The sequence below is a fragment of the Eleginops maclovinus genome, chromosome 7, assembly GCF_036324505.1.
Source record: "Eleginops maclovinus isolate JMC-PN-2008 ecotype Puerto Natales chromosome 7, JC_Emac_rtc_rv5, whole genome shotgun sequence".
Taxonomy (NCBI): domain Eukaryota; kingdom Metazoa; phylum Chordata; class Actinopteri; order Perciformes; family Eleginopidae; genus Eleginops; species Eleginops maclovinus.
In genome coordinates, this window is record NC_086355.1 from 8,728 (window position 1) to 29,225 (window position 20,498).

Below are 20,498 nucleotides of genomic sequence, written 5' to 3' on the forward strand. Positions count from 1 at the left end.
ATAAGTTCTCATTAGGGATGATTACATATTATTGAGTATTAATTACTGAGGTTCATACGGACAGTCAGACATTAAGAGCAGAGACTTCATTTCTTTATTTCAGCAAACACATTCATCTGTACAATATTCAACACACAAGCCCTCAAAGACTCAGTCTGCCCAGAGGTGAACGCACCATGACAGAGTTGGAAATATTTAGGGGTTAGGGTTATCAAATATAAAAACCAATAACACATTCATTATTAGATATATTGAGTGGAGGCTGTCCAACAGCTTGATATAATCATTATATGTTTTATTATTATATCCAATAATAACTGAGAAATATAAACAGGCTTTTATTTCCACACAATGTAAAGGAAATGATGAATTATAATAAAACCCTTTCTATTCTGTCACTTTATAAGAGTGTTAGTATTAGATATATTATTAGAGATGGGCGGAGGTTAGATCAAGATGAATAAATAAGAAACTACTTAGTCACACTGGGCAGCAGGTAACACTGATTGTGAATAAAATATTTCAACAATAAAAAGGACGTCTGTGTTTTGAAAAGCAGACTCATGCTAAATCAACCTTCATATTTACAGAGTGCACGATCAGGTTCAAATACAACAGGAGAAGAAACCCACTGTCTGAAACACCGAAGAGCGCAGAGGGAGGACTTCCTGTCGAGTCTTTATAAAATCACAACACACTGAGGGGAAGTGTTTGGATTTCCTGAAGGTCCCTGAATGCCTCACTGTCTGTAGTTCATCATTGAAAATTGAAATGTAATTTATTTTTTACAATTTGAAATAACGACTTCTGTTCACATGTTGCTGTTTTAATGCTCGTTACAATAAATTCATTTGAATAAATAATTAAGTTAAACCACAGTTTTCATCACAATGAACCACAGACAGGAAGTTACAGAGGGAAATGAAAAGAACACATTAAAAAAATAAGAGCATGCTTTTAATATGTCTGAAGACCTAGAAAAGGGTTAGTACAGGATGACGGCTGGTGAGCCGATCCTGACGGGGCCAGATCATCCTAACGAGGGGAAACATATTTAATCATTTTATAAGAACCTCTGATTGTCATTTTGTTTCAGATTTTTATTTTGAAATCAGGAGATTGTATTTTGCATTGAGCCCAACAAATGATTAATATCTTCCCCATGATAATAAGTGAGCAGTCTATCTAACATCAGGTGAAATGTTCCTCATTAACCAGCTGATCTACCCTCAGTGGTTCTGGAATAACTGGATAATCATGAATTTAAATAGTGGAACCAAAGAGCATCACTCCAGCAGCGACTCAAACTGCAAACAGGAAGTATGGAAACTGGAAAGAAACTTTTAAAATGTCCAATGGTTTAAGATCATCCCATCAAAGGAATATATAGACGATATTTAATAAAACACTAACTATTGATGTCAAGATGACACTTCAAATAAATACGTAATAAATAGAAATCTGTGTTTTATATTTTACATTATTTCTCAATATTTATTGGATTCCAGTTTCTGCTCACGTCTCCTAGAGATCCTGATGATTAAATCCTGGCTCTCAGGAGGAAATCCGATGATGTCTAGAGATATAGATATTTCTACATTTAGGGTTAGGGTCTATATATACCTATATATCGATAGAGATGTGGATATATGAAGTAATCTGCAGCGGGGGGGACATTCAGGAGCTGTTTGTTGTTGGCTTCACATCATTCAGAGAAACGAGTCGCCCTTCTTAGATTCAGACGTCCCACTATCGTAGAAAAAGTCCAGGAAGTGTTTTATTTTGTAGTAGAAAACAGGATGTGATGTCAGCAGCCGCTCACTGAGTCCCTGCTGCTGCATCCCGATTGGTCTTCGGCATCGTCATAGACTCGACTCTTTAGGCGGAAAATCCACATTGGTTACCATGGTGACCACAGTGCCAACCTCCTGTGTCGCCGTGCCAACCGCCTGCCGCTGTATCTGAAGCAGACGTTCCTCAACGCAGCCGGCCGATAAACGAGCCTCAGCGTCCGGATCCCAGAGCTCCTCCATTGTCTCACACAGTGCTGACAGGCCCTGAACGCATCGCAGACACAAGTTTTTTAAATAAGTGATGCATTCTGGGTAATATAGTGCGGTGTATTCTGGGTAATGTAGTGTGACTCACAGGGTGTTTCTGCCAGCTCTCTCGGAGCGTCGGCCTCAGCTTCTTGTGGACAACCATGTCCTGCATGTCCTCCAGAGACGGATGCTGGCCCACCTCCTCCTCAAACGGCAGCATGTACTCGTCCAGAGGACCTGCATTGACGGGACAAGAGAGACCATCAGAGACCATTGTAGACCATCAGAGAGAGAGGGGTGACTTGAACCTATTAATGAACCCGCCCTGCGGGCCGCTCCCATTCATGGGGTTTAGCAGGATATATATATATATATAAATATATATTGTTTTAACTCCCATTTTTCAATCTGAGACTTCTTCTATGAACGCAAAGGCCTGTTCCTCAGATGTTGTTCACAAGTGTGTCTAAATCTGTGTTAGTGAGCACTTTTCCTGTTCCGAGATAACCCATCCACCACACAGGTGTGGCATATCCAGATGCTGATTAGACGGAATGCTTATTGCTCTGGTGGGCCTCAGGCTGGTCCCATTAAGGGCCTCTCTAAAATGTGCAGATTTTCTCCTAGCATGATGTCACAGAAGTTTTGAGAAGGCGTGCAAATGGCCCAGCTGACTGCAGGAATGTCCACCAGAGCTTTTTATTAAATGTTCATCTCTCTACCATAAGCCGTCTCCAAAGGCGTTTCAGAGAAATTGGCAGCAACCAGCCTCACAAACCGCAGACCAGGTGTAACCACACCAGCCCAGGACCTCCTCATCTGGCATCTTCACCTGCAAGATCGTCTGAGACCAGCCTGCCGGACAGCTGATGCAACATTTGGTTTTCAAGACCAAAGAATTTCTGCAGAAACTGCCAGAAACTTTCTCAGGGGAGCTCTTCTGCAGGCTTGTCATCCTCAGCGGGGTCTTGACCTGACTGCAGTTCTTCATGGTAACTGACTTCAGTGGGCAAATGCTCACCTTTGATGAAGTTTCACACGTTGGAGAGGTGTTCTCTTTATGTATGAAGACAGGGCAGATGGCAGACAGCGTGTATGGAAGTCATGGGGGTGAGCCGTTTGATGATGTCATCGTTGTGAATCCAGTGGCCCACGGTGGGGGTTGGGTTAGGGTAAGGGCAGGTGTATGTTATGGACCACGAGCACAGGTGAATTTTATTGATGGCACTCAAGTCTTGGTGGCAAACACCAAAGTGGCACACCTTCAGAGGTCCAGTGGAGTCCAGGCCTCAACGGGTCAGGGGACCTACACCATATTAGGCAAGGGGATTATATCATGGCTGATCGGTGTATGTTTATTGTATAAGGGTCTCACCGTCGGCAGCCTTGCAGCGGGAAACCAGCTCCCACAGCACCAGCCCCACGGCGTACATGTCTATCCGCAGGAAGGAGTCCCTCTGGAAGTTAATGGCCCCCTCCAGGACTTCAGGGGCCATGTAGCGCCTGGTGCCCACCTGGGACAAAGACAGGAAGAGTCCATCATACACAACAACATTTTATACAACCAGATTACATAATAATTCAATATCATATATGATACTATATCATGTGCTGTATTATTTTTTTTAAATATCTTATGATGCAATATAATATAGAGGACCGACGACAGGATCGAGGACCGACGACAGAGGATCGAGGACTGACGACAGAGGATCGAGGACTGACGACAGAGGATCGAGGACAGAGGGCCGAGGACCGACGACAGAGGGTCGAGGACCGAGGACAGAGGATGGAAGTCAGGCGACAGACAGCCGAGGACAGAGGGCCGAGGACAGAGGGCCGAGGACAGAGGACTGACGACAGAGGATGGAAGAAGGACGACCGACAGCCGAGTACAAAGGGCCGAGGACCGACGACAGAGGGTCGAGGACCAACGACAGAGGATGGAAGTCAGACGACAGACAGCCGAGGACAGAGGGCCGAGGACCGACGACAGAGGGTCGAGGACCGACGGCAGAGGATGGAAGTCAGACGACCGACAGCCGAGGACAGAGGGCCGAGGACCGACGACAGAGGGTCGAGGACCGACGACAGAGGATGGAAGTCAGACGACCGACAGCCGAGGACAGAGGGCCGAGGACCGACGACAGAGGGTCGAGGACCGACGACAGAGGATGGAAGTCAGACGACTGACAGCCGAGGACAGAGGACTGACGACAGAGGATAGAAGTCCGACGACCGACAGCCGAGGACTGAGGAGCGAGGGCCGAGGACCGGCGACAGAGGATGGAAGTCAGACGACCGACAGCCAAGGACAGAGGGCCGAGGACCGACGACAGAGGGTCGAGGACCGACGACAGAGGATGGAAGTCAGACGACTGACAGCCAAGGACAGAGGACTGACGACAGAGGATAGAAGTCCGACGACCGACAGCCGAGGACAGAGGACTGAGGAGCGAGGGCCGAGGACCGGCGACAGAGGATGGAAGTCAGACGACCGACAGCCGAGGACAGAGGGCCGAGGACCGACGACAGAGGGTCGAGGATCGACGACAGAGGATGGAAGTCAGACGACCGACAGCCGAGGACAAAGGGCCGAGGACCGACGACAGAGGGTTGAGGACCGACGACAGAGGATGGAAGTCAGACGACCGACAGCCGAGGACAGAGGGCCGAGGACCGACGACAGAGGGTCGAGGACCAACGACAGAGGATGGAAGTCAGACGACCGACAGCCGAGGACAGAGGGCCGAGGACCGACGACAGAGGATGGAAGTCAGACGACCGACAGCCGAGGACAGAGGACTGATGACAGAGGATGGAAGTCAGACGACCGACAGCCGAGGACAGAGGACTGATGACAGAGGATGGAAGTCAGACGACCGACAGCCGAAGACAGAGGGCCAAGGACAGAGGACTGAGGAGCGAGGGCCGAGGACCGGCGACAGAGGATCGAGGACAAAGGAAAACAGTTTTCATGAAATCAGTTTTCATGATCTCCAATTCATTTTGACAACATTAAAAGAGAGATGGAGTTTTGGTTTCGACCATGTTGGAGTAGGCAGCATGTGTGAGGAGCTCTGACCTAACTTGCATGTTACTTTATCAAATTTAATATCAGGATCTCAGGACTTGAAGTTATATAAGTATTTGGTTGCGTTGTATTGCCACACGCAACTAATGCCTACTTCCAGACAAAAACAGGCTGGTTTGACCACACGAAACACCATTGCTAACAAGCTAGCAGCCATGGCTTCTCCTGCTAGTGACCGCTCTTCCAAAGACGAGGGTATAACCATGACTCAACTGATGGAAGAACTGTCTAAACAACGCGCTAGTTTAAAAGAAGACATTTCTACACTCATTCAGGCATCTCTTGGACGGTTGCACACTTCGGTGAATGCCCTAAAAGAGACCTTGGACAGCTTTCAACAACGCCTGACTACAACGGAATCCCTAGCAGGTGATAACTTTGACAAGATATTTGAAGCCGAAGCCGCTATCGAAACTCTGCGCACCCAGAATGCTACACTCTTGGATCGTGTTGACGACTTAGAAAATCGATCTCGCAGAGCCAATTTGAGGATTGTAAATATTCCAGAAGGCAGTGAGGGGGATGAGGACACTGTTAAATTCATGTCGAACATGTTGATGGAGATTACGGGCAATGTGCTGTTTGAATCTACCCCTGCTCTGGAGAGAGCGCACAGAGTCGGCAAAAAGCCTGAAAAAGCTGGTCTACCCCCGCGTCCGTTTGTGGTATGTTTTCACCGATTCCAAGAAAAGGAACGATTGCTGCAATGGGCTAAACAGCACACAACTACATACCGAAATGCTACCCTGAGAATATACCCAGACTTCAGCGTCAGTTTGTCTAGGAGACGTGCAGGATTCAACGACATCAAACAAGCCTTTTACAAAAAGGGGATAAAATTCCAGCTACTTTATCCTGCAGAGTCACACTATACGGGAAGACCTTCAGATTCAACTCACCGGGGGAAGCAAAGGCTTTCTATGACCAAGAGGTAACGCGTGAAGAAAACTAACCGTTCTTTGGACTGATAGCCTGTGGAGTCAGGCACCTTCGCTGGAAGCTAGCTTACTGCTAACGCGTCTGAATAACGTTTCTATGTAGAAAATGGGAACTTGCCCTTTGAGGTAATCTTTTATTTAGCCTCACCTGCTGAGTTATGGGAACTATATAGTCCGATTATTGGACCGTTTTCTTTCTGGTAAGTGTCATTCGTATTATTGTTTCAAGCGATATTGGCCACCGACTGCCACCTGTTGGATATTAGACTAGGTCAACCCTTTACCTTGAGCTGATGCTCATCTAGCCGAGCCGTTTCTTTCTCTTTTTATGTACGCGGTCTACGTGACTGATGGATGTTTTGGTTATTAGATTACTTATGCTTTGTGGTTAAGGTTACAACCTGAGAGTTTTGTTTTATGCTATTCTGTTTCACATTGTTAATGGTCAAAGGCTCTTCACAGTTTATGGTAGGAGAGGATGTATCGGAAAATTCGGGAGTTAGGAGTGAGCCTGCAGTCTGCTCTTGTTCTAGAGGCAGACATAGGAAGGATGAGGGTTGGGAGGGGTCCAATTTCTAAGACAACTGATTGTTTATTTTGTACTGAATGGGGTTTGTATACTGCTAAAGGGGATTTTACTTTGTTTTTTATCATGCTTTTGTTTCTGGAGGTCATTGACATTACGGGGCTCTCTCTTACTTTCTTTTTCTTTTTAACAGAACATGTCTTATGATATGAATAATGTTAGGGCTGAAGTAGGTGCAACACCAACTCGTTTTATTACTTGGAATGTAAAAGGAATGAATGGGCCAAATAAGAGAGCAAAGATATTTTCCCACTTAAAGAAATTTAATGCAGAAGTAATATTTTTGCAAGGGACGCATTTGAATATAGTAGACCAGGTGGAAGCTGAACACCGAGTCTCTTTATATGCAGATGATCTGCTGCTTTATATTTCAGATCCAGCGTCATGCGTTCCTAACATTATTAATATCCTAAATGACTTTGGACTTTTCTCAGGTTACAAATTGAACCTTTCCAAAAGTGAATACTTTCCAGTCAATAATCTAGCCCTTCAGATATTAGGCAATGAACTCCCTTTCCGTATGTCAAAGTCTGGCTTTAAATACTTAGGGATACAAGTCACCAGTGTTTTCTCTGATCTTTATGAAAAGAATTTCAAACTCCTCTTACTCAAATTGGAAGCAGATTTAAAGAGATGGTCTGTCCTTTTCTTATCTCTGACAGGTAGAGTTAATTGTATAAAGATGAACTGTTGTAACTTAATAGCTTAGTTATAAGATTAATGATTTAATCTGTTTATTGATTTAATGCATATAAAGCTGCTAAAGGTTGTATTACTATTTACAGTTAAAAGGAGAGTTAGAAATCCTTATATTTGGTTGTATTCTATCTGATTGATATTGATTTGAGATGTTTTCTGTTCTATTGCCTAACAAAGGGTTCAGAAACTGAACTACCAGAATGCTCAGCGGCTAAAACAAGAGTTACGCGTTTTCCTTAGGATGATAAGAAGTGCCGCGTATACGAAAAATGACTAGCAAACATGGAGCTGTTGATTGTATGTTTTGTGGTGTTTGCTGAACGTGTAATTCGCTACTGATTTCTCTACATAAAGAAGCCTTTGTTTTCATATCCGACGTCCTGCTGTTTATTTTGGAGGTACTTAATCTACATGAACGTCTTACCTAGAGATTTGTATCTATTTCAATGTCTCCCAGTCTTTTTGTCTAATTCTTTCTTCCAGTCTTTGGATAAGTTAATTTCTTCATTCTTATGGGCTGGCAAAAATCCTAGAATCCGTAGAGAACTTTTGGAAAGACCTAGAGACCAGGGTGGCTTAGCACTTCCCAATATGAAAAAATATTACTGGGCATCCAATATACAAAAAGTAATATACTGGTATCAGGCTCCAGAACTGGATTGGTGCAAAATTGAGGCAAACTCTTGCATTTCTACCTCACTGTCTGTTTTAATTACAGCAAAATTACCATTCTCACCATCCAGGTTCTCATCAAGCCCAGTGGTAACTTCCACTCTTCAAATATGGGCACAATTCAGACAAAAATCCAAGCTTAAAGATTTCTCTGTGTATAGTCCAATTTGCGACAACCACCTCTTCCCTGCAGCCAGAATCGACAACACCTTCACATTGTGGCATAGAAATGGTCTGACTGTATGCTACAACTTTTACATAGATGGTTTTTTGGCACTTTTACTGATCTTTCTGAACAATTCCACTTACAGCGGTCAAGCTTACTTAGATACTTTCAGGTCCGTCACTTTATTCAAAGCCAACATTTCCTGCTTTACCAACGGATTCAGGACTTGAGATGATTTTGCGGGCCCCCATTCAGCACAAGAGACAGATCTCAAACATCTCAAATATAATTACTTCCCTTCAAGAAACGTCACTAGACTGGCTTAGAACTTAATGAGCTGAAGAACTTGGGATGGACATATCTGAAGCAGTCTGGGACTGCGCTCAGGCTAGAGTTAATGGAACATCATCCTGTGCCCGTCTCAGCCTGATACAGTTCAAGGTTTTTCACAGAATCTATTACACCAAGTCCAAACTATCCAACATTTATCCTGACATCCAAGATAGCTGTGAGCGCTGTAAATCAGCACCAACAAATATGGCTCACATGTTTTGGACCTGTCCTAAATTAAGAGACTTTTGGTCATCTATTTGCAAAACTTTGAACGATGCATTTAATACCAAAGTGAAACCCTCTGCAGAAATGGCCATTTTTGGAGTATTTATTGACGAGAGCTTGCTGACCACTGATAAGAAGAATGCTTTTGCTTTTGCCTCCTTGCTAGCCTGTAGAAGAATAGTCTTACAGTGGAAATCTCCTGATCCTCCTATAGTGTCTGTCTGGCTCAGCGACCTAATGTTTTTCCTGAAATTAGAGAAAATGAAGTACTTCACCAGAGCATCAATACGAAAATTTCACAAAATATGGGACCCATTGATTTTGTATTTTGACAGGCTCAACACCCTCCCGTAGGACAGTTGGGCCCTGATCTGTTTTGTTTTGACCAAACATAACTAAAGGCATGTAATAGAGTGCGGAACGCCCGCCCTCCTCCTCCTACATTGTTTTTATTTAGTTTTTATTGTTATTATTTTTTTAATTTATATATATTTTTTATTATTATTTTTAATTTTTATTTATATATATTTTTTATTATTATTATTATTTTTTAATTTTTTTTTATTATTATTATTTTATATATATTTTTTATTATTATTATTTTTTATTATTATTATTTTTTTATTATTATTTTTTTTAATTATTATTATTATTTTTTATTTATATATATTTTTTATTATTATTATCATTTTTTTTATTTCTCTATTAATGTTATTATTCTGATTTATGTTCATTATGAATATGCATTTTTTATTATTATTATTTTTTTAATTTATATATATTTTTTATATATATTTATTATTATTATAATTTTTTATTTATATATATTTTTTATTATTATTATTTTTTTTTATTTATATATATTTTTTATTATTATTATTATTATTTTTTTTATTATTATTATTATCATTTTTTATTTATATATATTTTTTATTATTATTTTTTTTTTTTAAATTATTATTATTATCATTTTTTATTTATATATATTTTTTATTATTATTATTTTTTTTAATTATTATTATTATCATTTTTTATTTATATATATTTTTTATTATTATTATTATTATTTTTTATTATTATTATTATCATTTTTTTTATTTCTCTATTAATGTTATTATTCTGATTGATCTTCATTATGAGTATGCATTTTTTATTATTATTTATTTTATTCTTTTTACGGCAGTATGTGGGTATGGTGGGTGGGCGGGATTTGTTTGACAAATAATGTAAAAAACAATTCAAGACATAGTATTTAAATACATCCTGTATTGTACTACCTTTGTAGTACAAAAAAAGAGAGATGGATTTAATGTCAGCAAGAAAAGCGTTTAAGAACGGTTTTAATCTTTTGTTGAGAATAAGTTCTTTTTAGTTCAATTTCTTTCGGTCTACAATACATTATACACATGTTTATGTCAGTAAATGTGTCTGAACAGAGTTTGTAGGTGTGGGGGGAGAGTTGACTGCTGTCAGGCGATCCAGCCGTACCGGCGTCATCACAAATGGACATGGCTTCGCTTGACGCTCCGAGGAAAAGACCTCCTATTGCTTTTAAAACTCATTTGCCTTGCTTCCTCTTTCTTCGCGTGGTTTCCTTGCGTCTCTCCGTGCATCCCTGGTGGGAGGGACTGAGACGCAAGGAAAAGACACAAGTGAGTGACGCAGGGATACAAGTTAATTGACTTGGCATGTACCCTACAGTAACAGGGTGATGATGTCTTCAGGAGCAGCTTCTTCATGGGATTTAAAGAATACCTGTCCATGTGTGTCTCCAGGTGATGTTCCCGCCTCGAACTTCAGTGCGAGGCCGAAGTCTGCGATGCAGGCCGTCAGGTCAGACTTTAGCAGCACGTTCTTACTCTTAAAGTCCCTGAAAACACACACACACACACACACACACACACACACACAATTACAGAGGCCTTTACAAAGATTTGCTTTGTGTGTGTGTGTGTGTGTGTGTGTGTGTGTGTGTGTGTGTGTGTGTACCTGTGAGCTACAGCAGGTTTCCCCCCCCGGTCCTGATGCAGGTGGGCCAGCCCCCTGCTGAGGGTCTGGGAGATGGTGCAGAGTTCAGACCAGGAGAGCAAGTTGGACTTCAGGTGGTCTGAGAGAGAACCCTGACAACACAAGACCCCCGTTTCAGTTCTGCTTCATTATTAATAAAAATGAGTGTGATGATCCACCGCCTATTGTTTATGTATTTTATATATTAATATACCTTCTCATGGTACTCTGTGATGATCCACAGCTCCAGGTCTCTCCTCTCGGCTCCGATGAAGCGCAGCAGGTTCTCATGTTTCATCCCGTTCAGACCAAAGATCTGCAGCTCGTTCTGCCATGACTGTTTGTCCTGCACACACACACACACACACACACACACACACACACACACACACACACACACACACACACACACACACACACACACACACACACACACACACACACACACACACACACACACACACACACACACGTCAGAGAGGTGTTGTGGTTAATATGAAAGAAGATTAGAGAGTCTGAAGCAGACTTTAAAGATGATCTCCATCTGTGTGTGTGTCAAAGGCAGAAACATCCAATACTGTCTGAGAGGTCAGACGGTGCGTTCAGTGTCGCTGCGAGAGCACACACCTGCATGGGGAAGACTTTGACAGCGACGTGTTCACAGAGCAGTTGAGCTTTCCACACACAGCCGAAACGACCCCTGGCTTTCAGCTGCAGCAACTGCAGGGGCTTCTGACCCAGGACGGGGGAGGGGGGGAGGGTCCCGGGGTCCTGCAAAACACACACACACACACACACACACACACCTGATGAACGTGTATTTACATACACACACAGACACACACTCTCTGATCACCACAGCGCTGCTTTATTCTGTGACGCTGCACGGGTTCGTTTTCACAACTCGAGCCAATCACAACCCTGCACACCAGATAGACCCGATGAGGGGGGTGGAGTTCTAACTAGAGAGCATCAAACCTATGATATGACCTCACAGAGCAGGATATGACCTCACAGAACAGGATGTGACCTCACAGAATCAGGCAGGGGGGGTGCGGCATTAACAGGAAATAAAGACACACAATAACAGATGGTGACATTGTGTTTTAAAGGAGCTTCAGGCTGGAGGGTGAAGATACCAAATCAAACGTACACAGAGGAACCAATGAAACGGGAGATCATCTTACCTCGATCATTATATGAAAGGCGTGCTGAGAGAGAAACAGGAAGTCAGAAACAGGAAGAAGGAAACACCTGAGAGCTGCAGACACATCTCAAAATCTTCAAATGAAAATACAGTATTCCAGCGTCTAATGGCGGCTCCACTACAGCTCTGGTTCTGGCTCACCTGAGTAGGAACCAGTACGGGAGGGTAGGCCAGTTTGTGGTGCCGGTACATCCAGAAGAACAGCAGCAGGATGGCGCTGACCGCCATGACCGGAACCAGTGAGTACATCAGGGTGGGAAACACTGGGGGGGTCGGGACCACCGGTTTGTTGGTCGCTGCAGAAACACATAGACGAAGAAAGGACTTTTAATGACGTTCAGAAACACTGTGACAACGAACCAACACAGCCGTGACCCGGGGGTCATCTCCAGACTGAGAGGGATCTAAGGCTTCATGGCTGTTACTATCACTCACTGGGGATCTGCTGCTTAAAGGCTGTTAGTAATAGTTACTATCACTCACTGGGGATCTGCTGCTGTCTGCTCTCTGGGCTGTAGGAGAATCTGTGGTTACACAAACTGCCCTCACAGCAGCAGAAGAAGACCTCCGGAGAATCCTTCTTCTCCACACACTCACTCCTGCAACACAACAGAGTTAAAAGCAGCAGAAGCAGAACAGGGTAATAAACAGCAGAAGCAGAACAGGGTAATAAACAGCAGAAGCAGAACAGGGTAATAAACAGCAGAAGCAGAACAGGGTAATACACAGCAGAAGCAGAACAGGGTAATAAACAGCAGAAGAAGAACAGGGTTGTTTTAAAGCCCCATTCTTCTTCTGTAGTGTGTTCTACAGGTGTTAGTGTATGTAAATGGTCTGCAGAGGCTAAAGTCCTTGTGTTTCTCTCTTTTTAGGGCAGCCCTAGTGCTGTGTGTGTGTGTGTGTGTGTGTGTGTGTGTGTGTGTGTGTGTGTGTGTGTGTGTGTGTGTGTGTGTGTGTGTGTGTGTGTGTGTGTGTGTGTACCTGTTGTAGCAGTTGAGGTCGTCCAGCCAGCAGCCCTGCTGCACCACCCTCACCTTTCCAGAGACGTTCCTCCATGTGGCGAAGCAGTGCAGCCTTTTATCAGTCTTATCCTTATCAACCGGACAGGTGAGCACCGAGGAGGAGGAGGAGGAGGAGGAGGAGGAGGGGCTGTAATGGACACACTTCTGAGAGTCAGAGCGTCCAAGGATGGCACCTAAGGAGAGAGAGGGGGGAATCATTAAGAACACACACACACATCATCAAAGGAAGAGGAGATGTTTGGTAGGAGAGAGGAAGGCCGGCAGCTGGTGGGGAGGTCTGGTGCTGCTAAAGAAATTTTGAACCTAAAGTAACTTTTGAACCTGAGGACTCTGAAGCCTGGCTTCTCTGCAGCCGGTGGATCCATTCCTTTTGGGTATATCCCTTCTTCATGGCCTTGTTTCACTTGGATTACATGTTGGATATATTCATGCTTTCTGTTAGATTGCTCAGCTCACACACCGTGCGGTTTCATTGCACCAGTGAGACGTCTGAAACACTAAAGACCAGAGTGTGCTGGATATGTAGAACGTTGTATTCATTTTCTCTTTATGAAACGTTAGGTTCTGTTGCATGTTGGCTTTGTTTGAGAAGCTACAGCAGATTGCCTTCACAAGATACATTTGGGGCAGCTTCAGTGCATCATGTGCATGCTATACTTTATTCCAGAGTCAACGCTGGATTTGATCCGGGACATATCGTGGCTTTTGCTTCAGTTAGAATGCACCACTAACGCTCGGACCAGATGCTCTACGGCAGGGGTTTTCAACTGGTTTTGTCCCAGGGACCACCATTCGGACTAGAAAGCAATCCGCAGCCCACTGATGTGCCTGCGCGTGCGCGTGTGTATTTGGTGTTTCATGCATAGCTCAATGCATGAAACATGAAAGAGAGGCCACGCAGATTTTATAATAATAAAAGTAGATTTATTAAATTAAATTAAATTAAAGATTATTTTAAAGAAAGAATAAAGAATAATAAAGTGTTGTGCAATTCAGTATTGGGAAAAGTAACTAAAAATGTCATGCAAAGTCAGTCTAGGTGTGTGACAAAACAACAACGGAGAACAAAAATCCAACAACACCGGAGAACCAAAATCCAACAAATGAAGACCAAGGCAGCCTCAACTGCTGGCTGGTCAGGGCTTTTATAACCCAGCCAGGACAGACCTGTCACCAATCACCTGCTGTAGAGACAGAGAGATTGAGAAAAGCAGAGAGAGATTGAGAAAAGCAGGGAGAGAGAACAGGCTTACCATTAACACAGGGCGGGGCCTAAACCCGCCAGGGTCGTAACAGTGAAAACATGGGAGAATTAGGCCTACCTGTCAGTGTGATATCTGGGCGTGGTGAAGTCCACACAGCCTGTCTATTCGTGGCGAAATGGTAGACAGAGACAGTCTCATGTCATTCTCTGGATCAAGCCTAGCCCTGTACTTATTCTTTAAGTACGCCAGTGTAGAAAAACCACTCTCACACAGGTATGTGGTTGGAAAGGGCAAAAGACACCTCATTGCTTTTGCAGCAAGCTGTGGAAATTCTGTCTGGCAACTTATCCAGAATTTAACAAGGGGCTGTGTGTCGTACATATGCCTCCTGACAGAGTCTGTGGACATCTCAATCAGCTTATCCTCTTCCACAGCCGTCAGACTTGACCCTACTGATGCATCGTCACTGAATGGGAGCAGGATCCACTTGCTGTCACGGCGCCACTCTTCCGAATCAGTGAAGTACTTTGCGAATTGACGCACAAGCTTCCTCAAATGCTCACATATAGTGTCGTTGATGTCAGTGCTGTCAGGGGTATTCCTCAACTGAAGGAAACATCGCCAAGTTATTGCTCTCCACTCGTTCGATCCACTTTGACATTTTTTTCACAAATGCGTCGAGCTTCTCGTAGAGCTGCATGACGTTTGCATCTCTCCCTTGCATGGAGCTGTTCAACTTGTTCAGCTCTGCAAAAACATCTGTGAGGTACGCCAGCTTAGTTAACCAGTAACTATCGTTGAAATTGGAAGCCAGATCAGAATGCTTCTCGCACAAGAACTCGTAGATAGCTCCGCGTAGTTCAAACACACGGGCGAGCACAGCGCCGCGAGACAGCCAACGCACCTCTGAATGATAAAGGAGAGAGCTGTGTTCACTTCCCAAGTCATGGCATAGGGATGAAAACAGGCGTGTATTCAATGCGTTTCGTTTTATGAAGTTGACCGTCTTGACAACGACATCAAACACACCACTGAGCTCAACACTGAGATCTTTGGAGGCGAGAGCCTCTCTATGAATCAGGCAGTGTGTCCAAATTACCCCCGGAGCCACCCTCCTTACATGCGCAAACAGTCCAGTCTTGCTGCCACTCATGGCTCGGGCCCCATCGCTGCATAATGCAACGCACCTCTGCCACGAGATATTGTGCTCCGTGAAAAAATCGTCCAGTGCTTTAATATTTCTACACCGGTAGTTCGCCCGGGCAGTGGTTTGCAAAAAAGAAATTCCTCGCACATAGTGCCACTGTCCTCGTATCGCACAAATGTTAACAGTTGCGCATCATTAGTAACATCTGTCGTCTCGTCGATTTGAAGGGAAAACAGAACTGTCTGAAGTTTTGCCATCAGCTGGTCTTTGACATCATTTGCCATTTCCCCAATTCGTCTTCCGATTGTGTTGTCTGACAACGGAATAGTTTTTAATTTGTTGGCACATTCTTCGCTTACCATAGCTCTGCACATATCTATGGCTGCTGGCAATATAAGCTGCTCTGCAATGGTATGGGGCTTCTTACTTTTTGCAACCCTGAGAGCGACCAGATACGATGCTTTCAGTGCGTTTTCATTTATTTTTGCACTCTTCCTCATGGTAGCCTGCTGTCCTTTGAAATCACGCAACATCTGTTGCATGTACTCAACGGGTTTGGCCTTCAAGTGGACGTGATGCGTCTCCATATGCCGCGTAAGTTTCGACGGCTTCATAGCTTCATTACAGAGAATTGTTGAACATACGAAACACAGTGGTACCTCCTCTCCTGCTCTGTCTGTCGTCACTGTGAATCCATATTTAACATATTCCTCATTGTATTTTCTTTTTCGTCTTTTTTGCGAAGTTGACGCTTCGGAAGCCTGTCCTTGCCCTATCGTGGCGGCCTGTCCCTCTGTCGTGGCAGCCTGACCCTCTGTCATGGCAGCCTGTCCCTCTGGCACTTTCCTCACTACAAAACGATCCATTGGTGCTAGATATATAGCTAGACTAGTACATATGTAACAAATGTTTGCTGTACTACAACCTATCTTAAAATACTCTCGTCGGCTATGCTTATAAATGTGTGTCAACTTTGCTCGCAAGACTGTACGTAATGAATAATAAGTGAGGTTAGCGACGCAACTCATTACCATTAGCGAATCACAGGCTACCATAGACTGGATAGGCGCAAGGCTACATTCTGTCAGCTTGAATTTCCTTTATATTATTTTAAACATATTTTTCACGATATGTAACGGTATTCTGGAAATGTGTTGAAATATCAAAGCGAATTTATATTAAAAAAAAACAATGGTGAACTGATCAACATAGGCTCTTGTCACGGACCACATGCAATGCCGCCGCGGACCACCAGGGGTCCGCGGACCACCGGTTGAAAACCCCTGCTCTAACGGCATGGCTGCCCAAATTGGGGCCCGCGGGCCAAACTTGGCCCGCGACCGATTATATTTGGCCCGTGCCTTCCCGCACTGTCCCACCATAAACGATCAGAAGCTCTCGTTGAAAATTATTTATTGGCGCACTACCAAATATTGCCATAGGATGGCGCTGTTGAGCTCCAGTCAGCTCCTAGCTATCCGATAACGCCCAAGACTAGTGAGTGAGAGGATTCAAAGATGGAGCGTAGTAGGCTGTGGCACACAGACAAACGAAAATTTAAAAAAACTTGGGAACAGGTCTATTTTTTTACCGAGGTAGATTCCAATGCAGTGTGTCTGGTATGTAAGCAGAGGGTTGCTGTTTCAAAGGAATACAACATTCGCCGTCACTATCTAACTAAGCATGCGGCTGAGTTCGCAAAGTACACTGGAGAACATCGCATCGGTCAAGTTAGCAGACTTGCTAACAAAGCTAACCACCCAGCAGCGAACTCTACTTCAGCCGTCGACTGCACAAGAAAATGCCACTCGGGCTATGTGGATGCAGTCAGTGAGGAGCTTCAAATGGAACTTTTGGGACTTCAGTCTGATTCAGACCTCCATAGCAGGTTCAGAGAGCTTTCCTTACAAGATTTTTACAGGTCTATTCCCGCACACAGATATGGAAAGATCCGCAAACATGCCCAGGTTATGTTATCCCTCTTTGGAAGTACTTATGTCTGTGAGCAGGCTTTCAGCCTTATGAATCTTAACAAGTCCAAACTGAGGAATGCTTTATCTGACTCTCACCTACATGACATTCTCACTTTGTCAGTTAGTCAGCTTGAACCTGATATTGAGAGGCTTTTAAAAACCAAGAACAGGCTTCATGTTTCCCACTGATTGGACTACTACAGGCAGAATATGTAGGCCTGCCCTAGGCCCCCATTGTGTCACCTGGGAGTATGGTAGGCCCAAGGACTGGTAATGTTCCACACCTGTCCACAAATATTTCATAGTGCTTCAGTTATTTTTTTTTATTTAAAGAAGCCAGATCGATGTTATGAAATGTTATTGACCTAAATGTGAAGCACAATAAACAGAACAATTCATTTTTCAAAATGACTTTGTGATATAGTGTTTATTTTGCACATGTATGCTTAACTTACACACGTAATGTACTGCACTCATATATTTACCGCACACTTAATGTACTGCAAAATTATAATTTTGGCCCTCGGCCCTCCCCTCACGTTCAATTTTGGCCCTCCATCGGGAAGTATTTGGGCACCCCTGCTCTACGGGATATATATATTAATATATATCTATATATATATATATAGATATATATATGCACACAGATCTGCCGGGGACAGGGAGCAGAGTGTTCAAAACGTACACTCTACAAGGCTCTTTTGGCAGAAGTATTTTCACCGTAAACAGGAGAAATCTGTCCATCATCTGGCCAAAAGGCATCATATTCAGATGGAGAAATGCACAGCCTTCTGCCATAAATCGAAGCTGTTGCCCCAAATACGTGTAAGGTGGGGAAAGTACTAAAGTCTAAGGGTTGATTATATTTCACATCATTAATCCAAATCTGTAAAGTAACCAAAGGTATTAAATAAATGTAGTGGAGTAGAAGTACACAGTAGCAAAACCTGAAATACTCAAGCAAGTACAAGTATCTCAAAATTGTACTTAAATACAGTACTTTAGTAAATGTACTTAGTGACTTGCTGAATGATATGTAGCCCAAAATCCACGAAATACCTTAAAGCAATTTTAATTTAAGGATTCCCTAAACAAAAAACAAATAAAGCTACGATTCATTTCACAGTGGTTTGTTTTCTATCCCTAATAACACACAAACCTATTGTTGGATCTTTGTGTGTTGTTATTATTAGCAGAGAAAATGTAAAGTTTGTACAACTACATACAATTAATCCTACCAATGCAGGTCGGAACTGGGTTCAGTGGGGGGGGGGGCTCGAAAATATTTCAATTACCCAAGGGGGGCCTGACTGTAAAGGTTTGAGAACCACTGCCCTAGCGAGAGGCTGTTCTCCACAGCAGGAGACATTGTTAGACCAGCAGATCTGCCCTTTCTGCAAGCAATGTGGACAAGTGAGTGTTTCTGAGAGAATATGAAAACACAATGAATGCCCAGCTGCTGACCTGAAGCACAGTACAGTTCATTTGAGAAATGCTGCACCTGAATGTTTATTTTATTATATTTTGTATTTATTTGAGAGAATATTCACCGTTAAATAATAATTTTTAAAAAACTAAAAATATTGTGTGTTTTGTGATCATTTTTTCTGCTGTACTGAACCTACATGTTTGTGAACCGTTAAACTCTTAATATATATAGATCTGTGGTCTAATCCAACTCACCTGTGGTTTAATCCAACTCACCTGTGGTTTAATCCAACTCACCTGTGGTCTAATCCAACTCACCTGTGGTCTAATCCAACTCACCTGTGGTTTAATCCCTCACCTGTGGTTTAATCCAACTCACCTGTGGTTTAATCCAACTCACCTGTGGTTTAATCCAACTCACCTGTGGTCTAATCCAACTCACCTGTGGTTTAATCCAACTCACCTCACCTGTGGTTTAATCCAACTCACCTGTGGTCTAATCCAACTCACCTGTGGTTTAATCCAACTCACCTGTGGTCTAATCCAACTCACCTGTGGTTTAATCCAACTGGTGATGATGCCAATGATAACATTAATGATCACACTAACGCAAGATGGGTAGTGCCTCACCTGAGCAGCAGGAGATCAGGAAGACGCTGAAGGCCAGTTTGGTGGCGGATCCCATTCTGATGACCCCCCCACCCCACCCCCCACCCCCCACCGGGAGCTGGAGCAGATATACCCCGTTTATCGGGGCTCAGGCCCGGCTACACAGAGCAGGAAACACCAGCCGACCTCAGATTTTCTGCAGAGAGATCAGACCGGTCGACCTGGAGACTCATGTACTGTCATTGAGGATCCAGCAGAGAACCAGGACCTGATCCCCGGGGGAGAACCGGTCCACTTGGACTCACACAGTTAACAAGCAGATCCAGCAGAGATCCAGAGCATAGGGTCGGGGTGAATAGGAGAGAGAACTGGTCCTCTGACAGACCTGCTCTCTGTCTCATGCACGGGACAGTGTATCCGGAGTGTTAACAGATTACAGCATGTTAGCGTTTATATGATCCGTGGTGAGACCCGGTGCAGAGACGCAGCCGCAGCCTCTGCAGCCCGGTCGACTGTCCGGTGCTGAACTCCACAGCCGTTCAGAAAGATCCTCAGAGGAGAGGGTTCCTGCCTGGAGAGGAGGAACTACGAGCTGTAAATGATCCGGGCTGGAGAAACGGTCCGCTACTCTTCTGAGATGATTGTTTATTTTCTCTCTCAGATTATTGTTGTTGTTATTGTTATTATTATGTCTTTCTTCTCCTCTCCGTCCTGAAAGCACAGGAAAGATGGCTGCTGCCCCGCTCAGATTATTTTTGTTATTTTCCCCTCCTTCTTCCCGTTCACTCCTCCATAGTAATCCGATCATGTGATTGACAGCAGCAGTGACTAATGGGGTGAGTAAACGGAGCTCAAACCGTGTTCTTCAACCAATCCTGTGCCGCGTCCTGATGCAGGACGTCTGGAATCTCAAATAGCCCCGCCCCCTTTGTGTGAGAGTGATAGAAATACAACACATAGATCTACAACCATAGCTCTACAACACATAGATCTACAACACATACCATTACAACCCATTGATCTACAACCATAGCTCTACAACACATAGATCTACAACACATGCCATTACAACCCATAGATCTACAACTATAGATATACAAACCATTGATCTACAACCCATAGAGCCACAATCATAGATCTACAAC

The 20,498-nt window shown here is 43.7% G+C and overlaps 1 protein-coding gene across 2 annotated transcripts; it reads right to left on the bottom strand.

Annotated features, from left to right (window-relative positions):
* Window positions 1–71: 71 nt before the first annotated feature.
* Window positions 72–20,128, bottom strand: acvr2aa (activin A receptor type 2Aa). 2 transcript variants are annotated; one of them, XM_063887773.1, is made up of 12 exons: window positions 19,375–20,128; window positions 12,951–13,164; window positions 12,453–12,568; window positions 12,111–12,265; window positions 11,950–11,973; window positions 11,390–11,533; window positions 10,977–11,108; window positions 10,745–10,875; window positions 10,511–10,625; window positions 3,418–3,556; window positions 2,149–2,279; window positions 72–2,057 (listed from the first exon to the last, which is right to left on the bottom strand). In XM_063887773.1, exons 1-12 carry the CDS (start codon window positions 19,427–19,429, stop codon window positions 1,863–1,865), a joined length of 1,551 nt encoding a protein of 516 aa, XP_063743843.1. In that variant the 5' UTR covers window positions 19,430–20,128; the 3' UTR covers window positions 72–1,862. The 2 variants fall into 2 exon arrangements, with proteins under 2 accessions (XP_063743843.1, XP_063743844.1); XM_063887774.1 differs by lacking the exon at window positions 11,950–11,973.
* Between the last annotated feature and the right edge of the window lie 370 nt (window positions 20,129–20,498).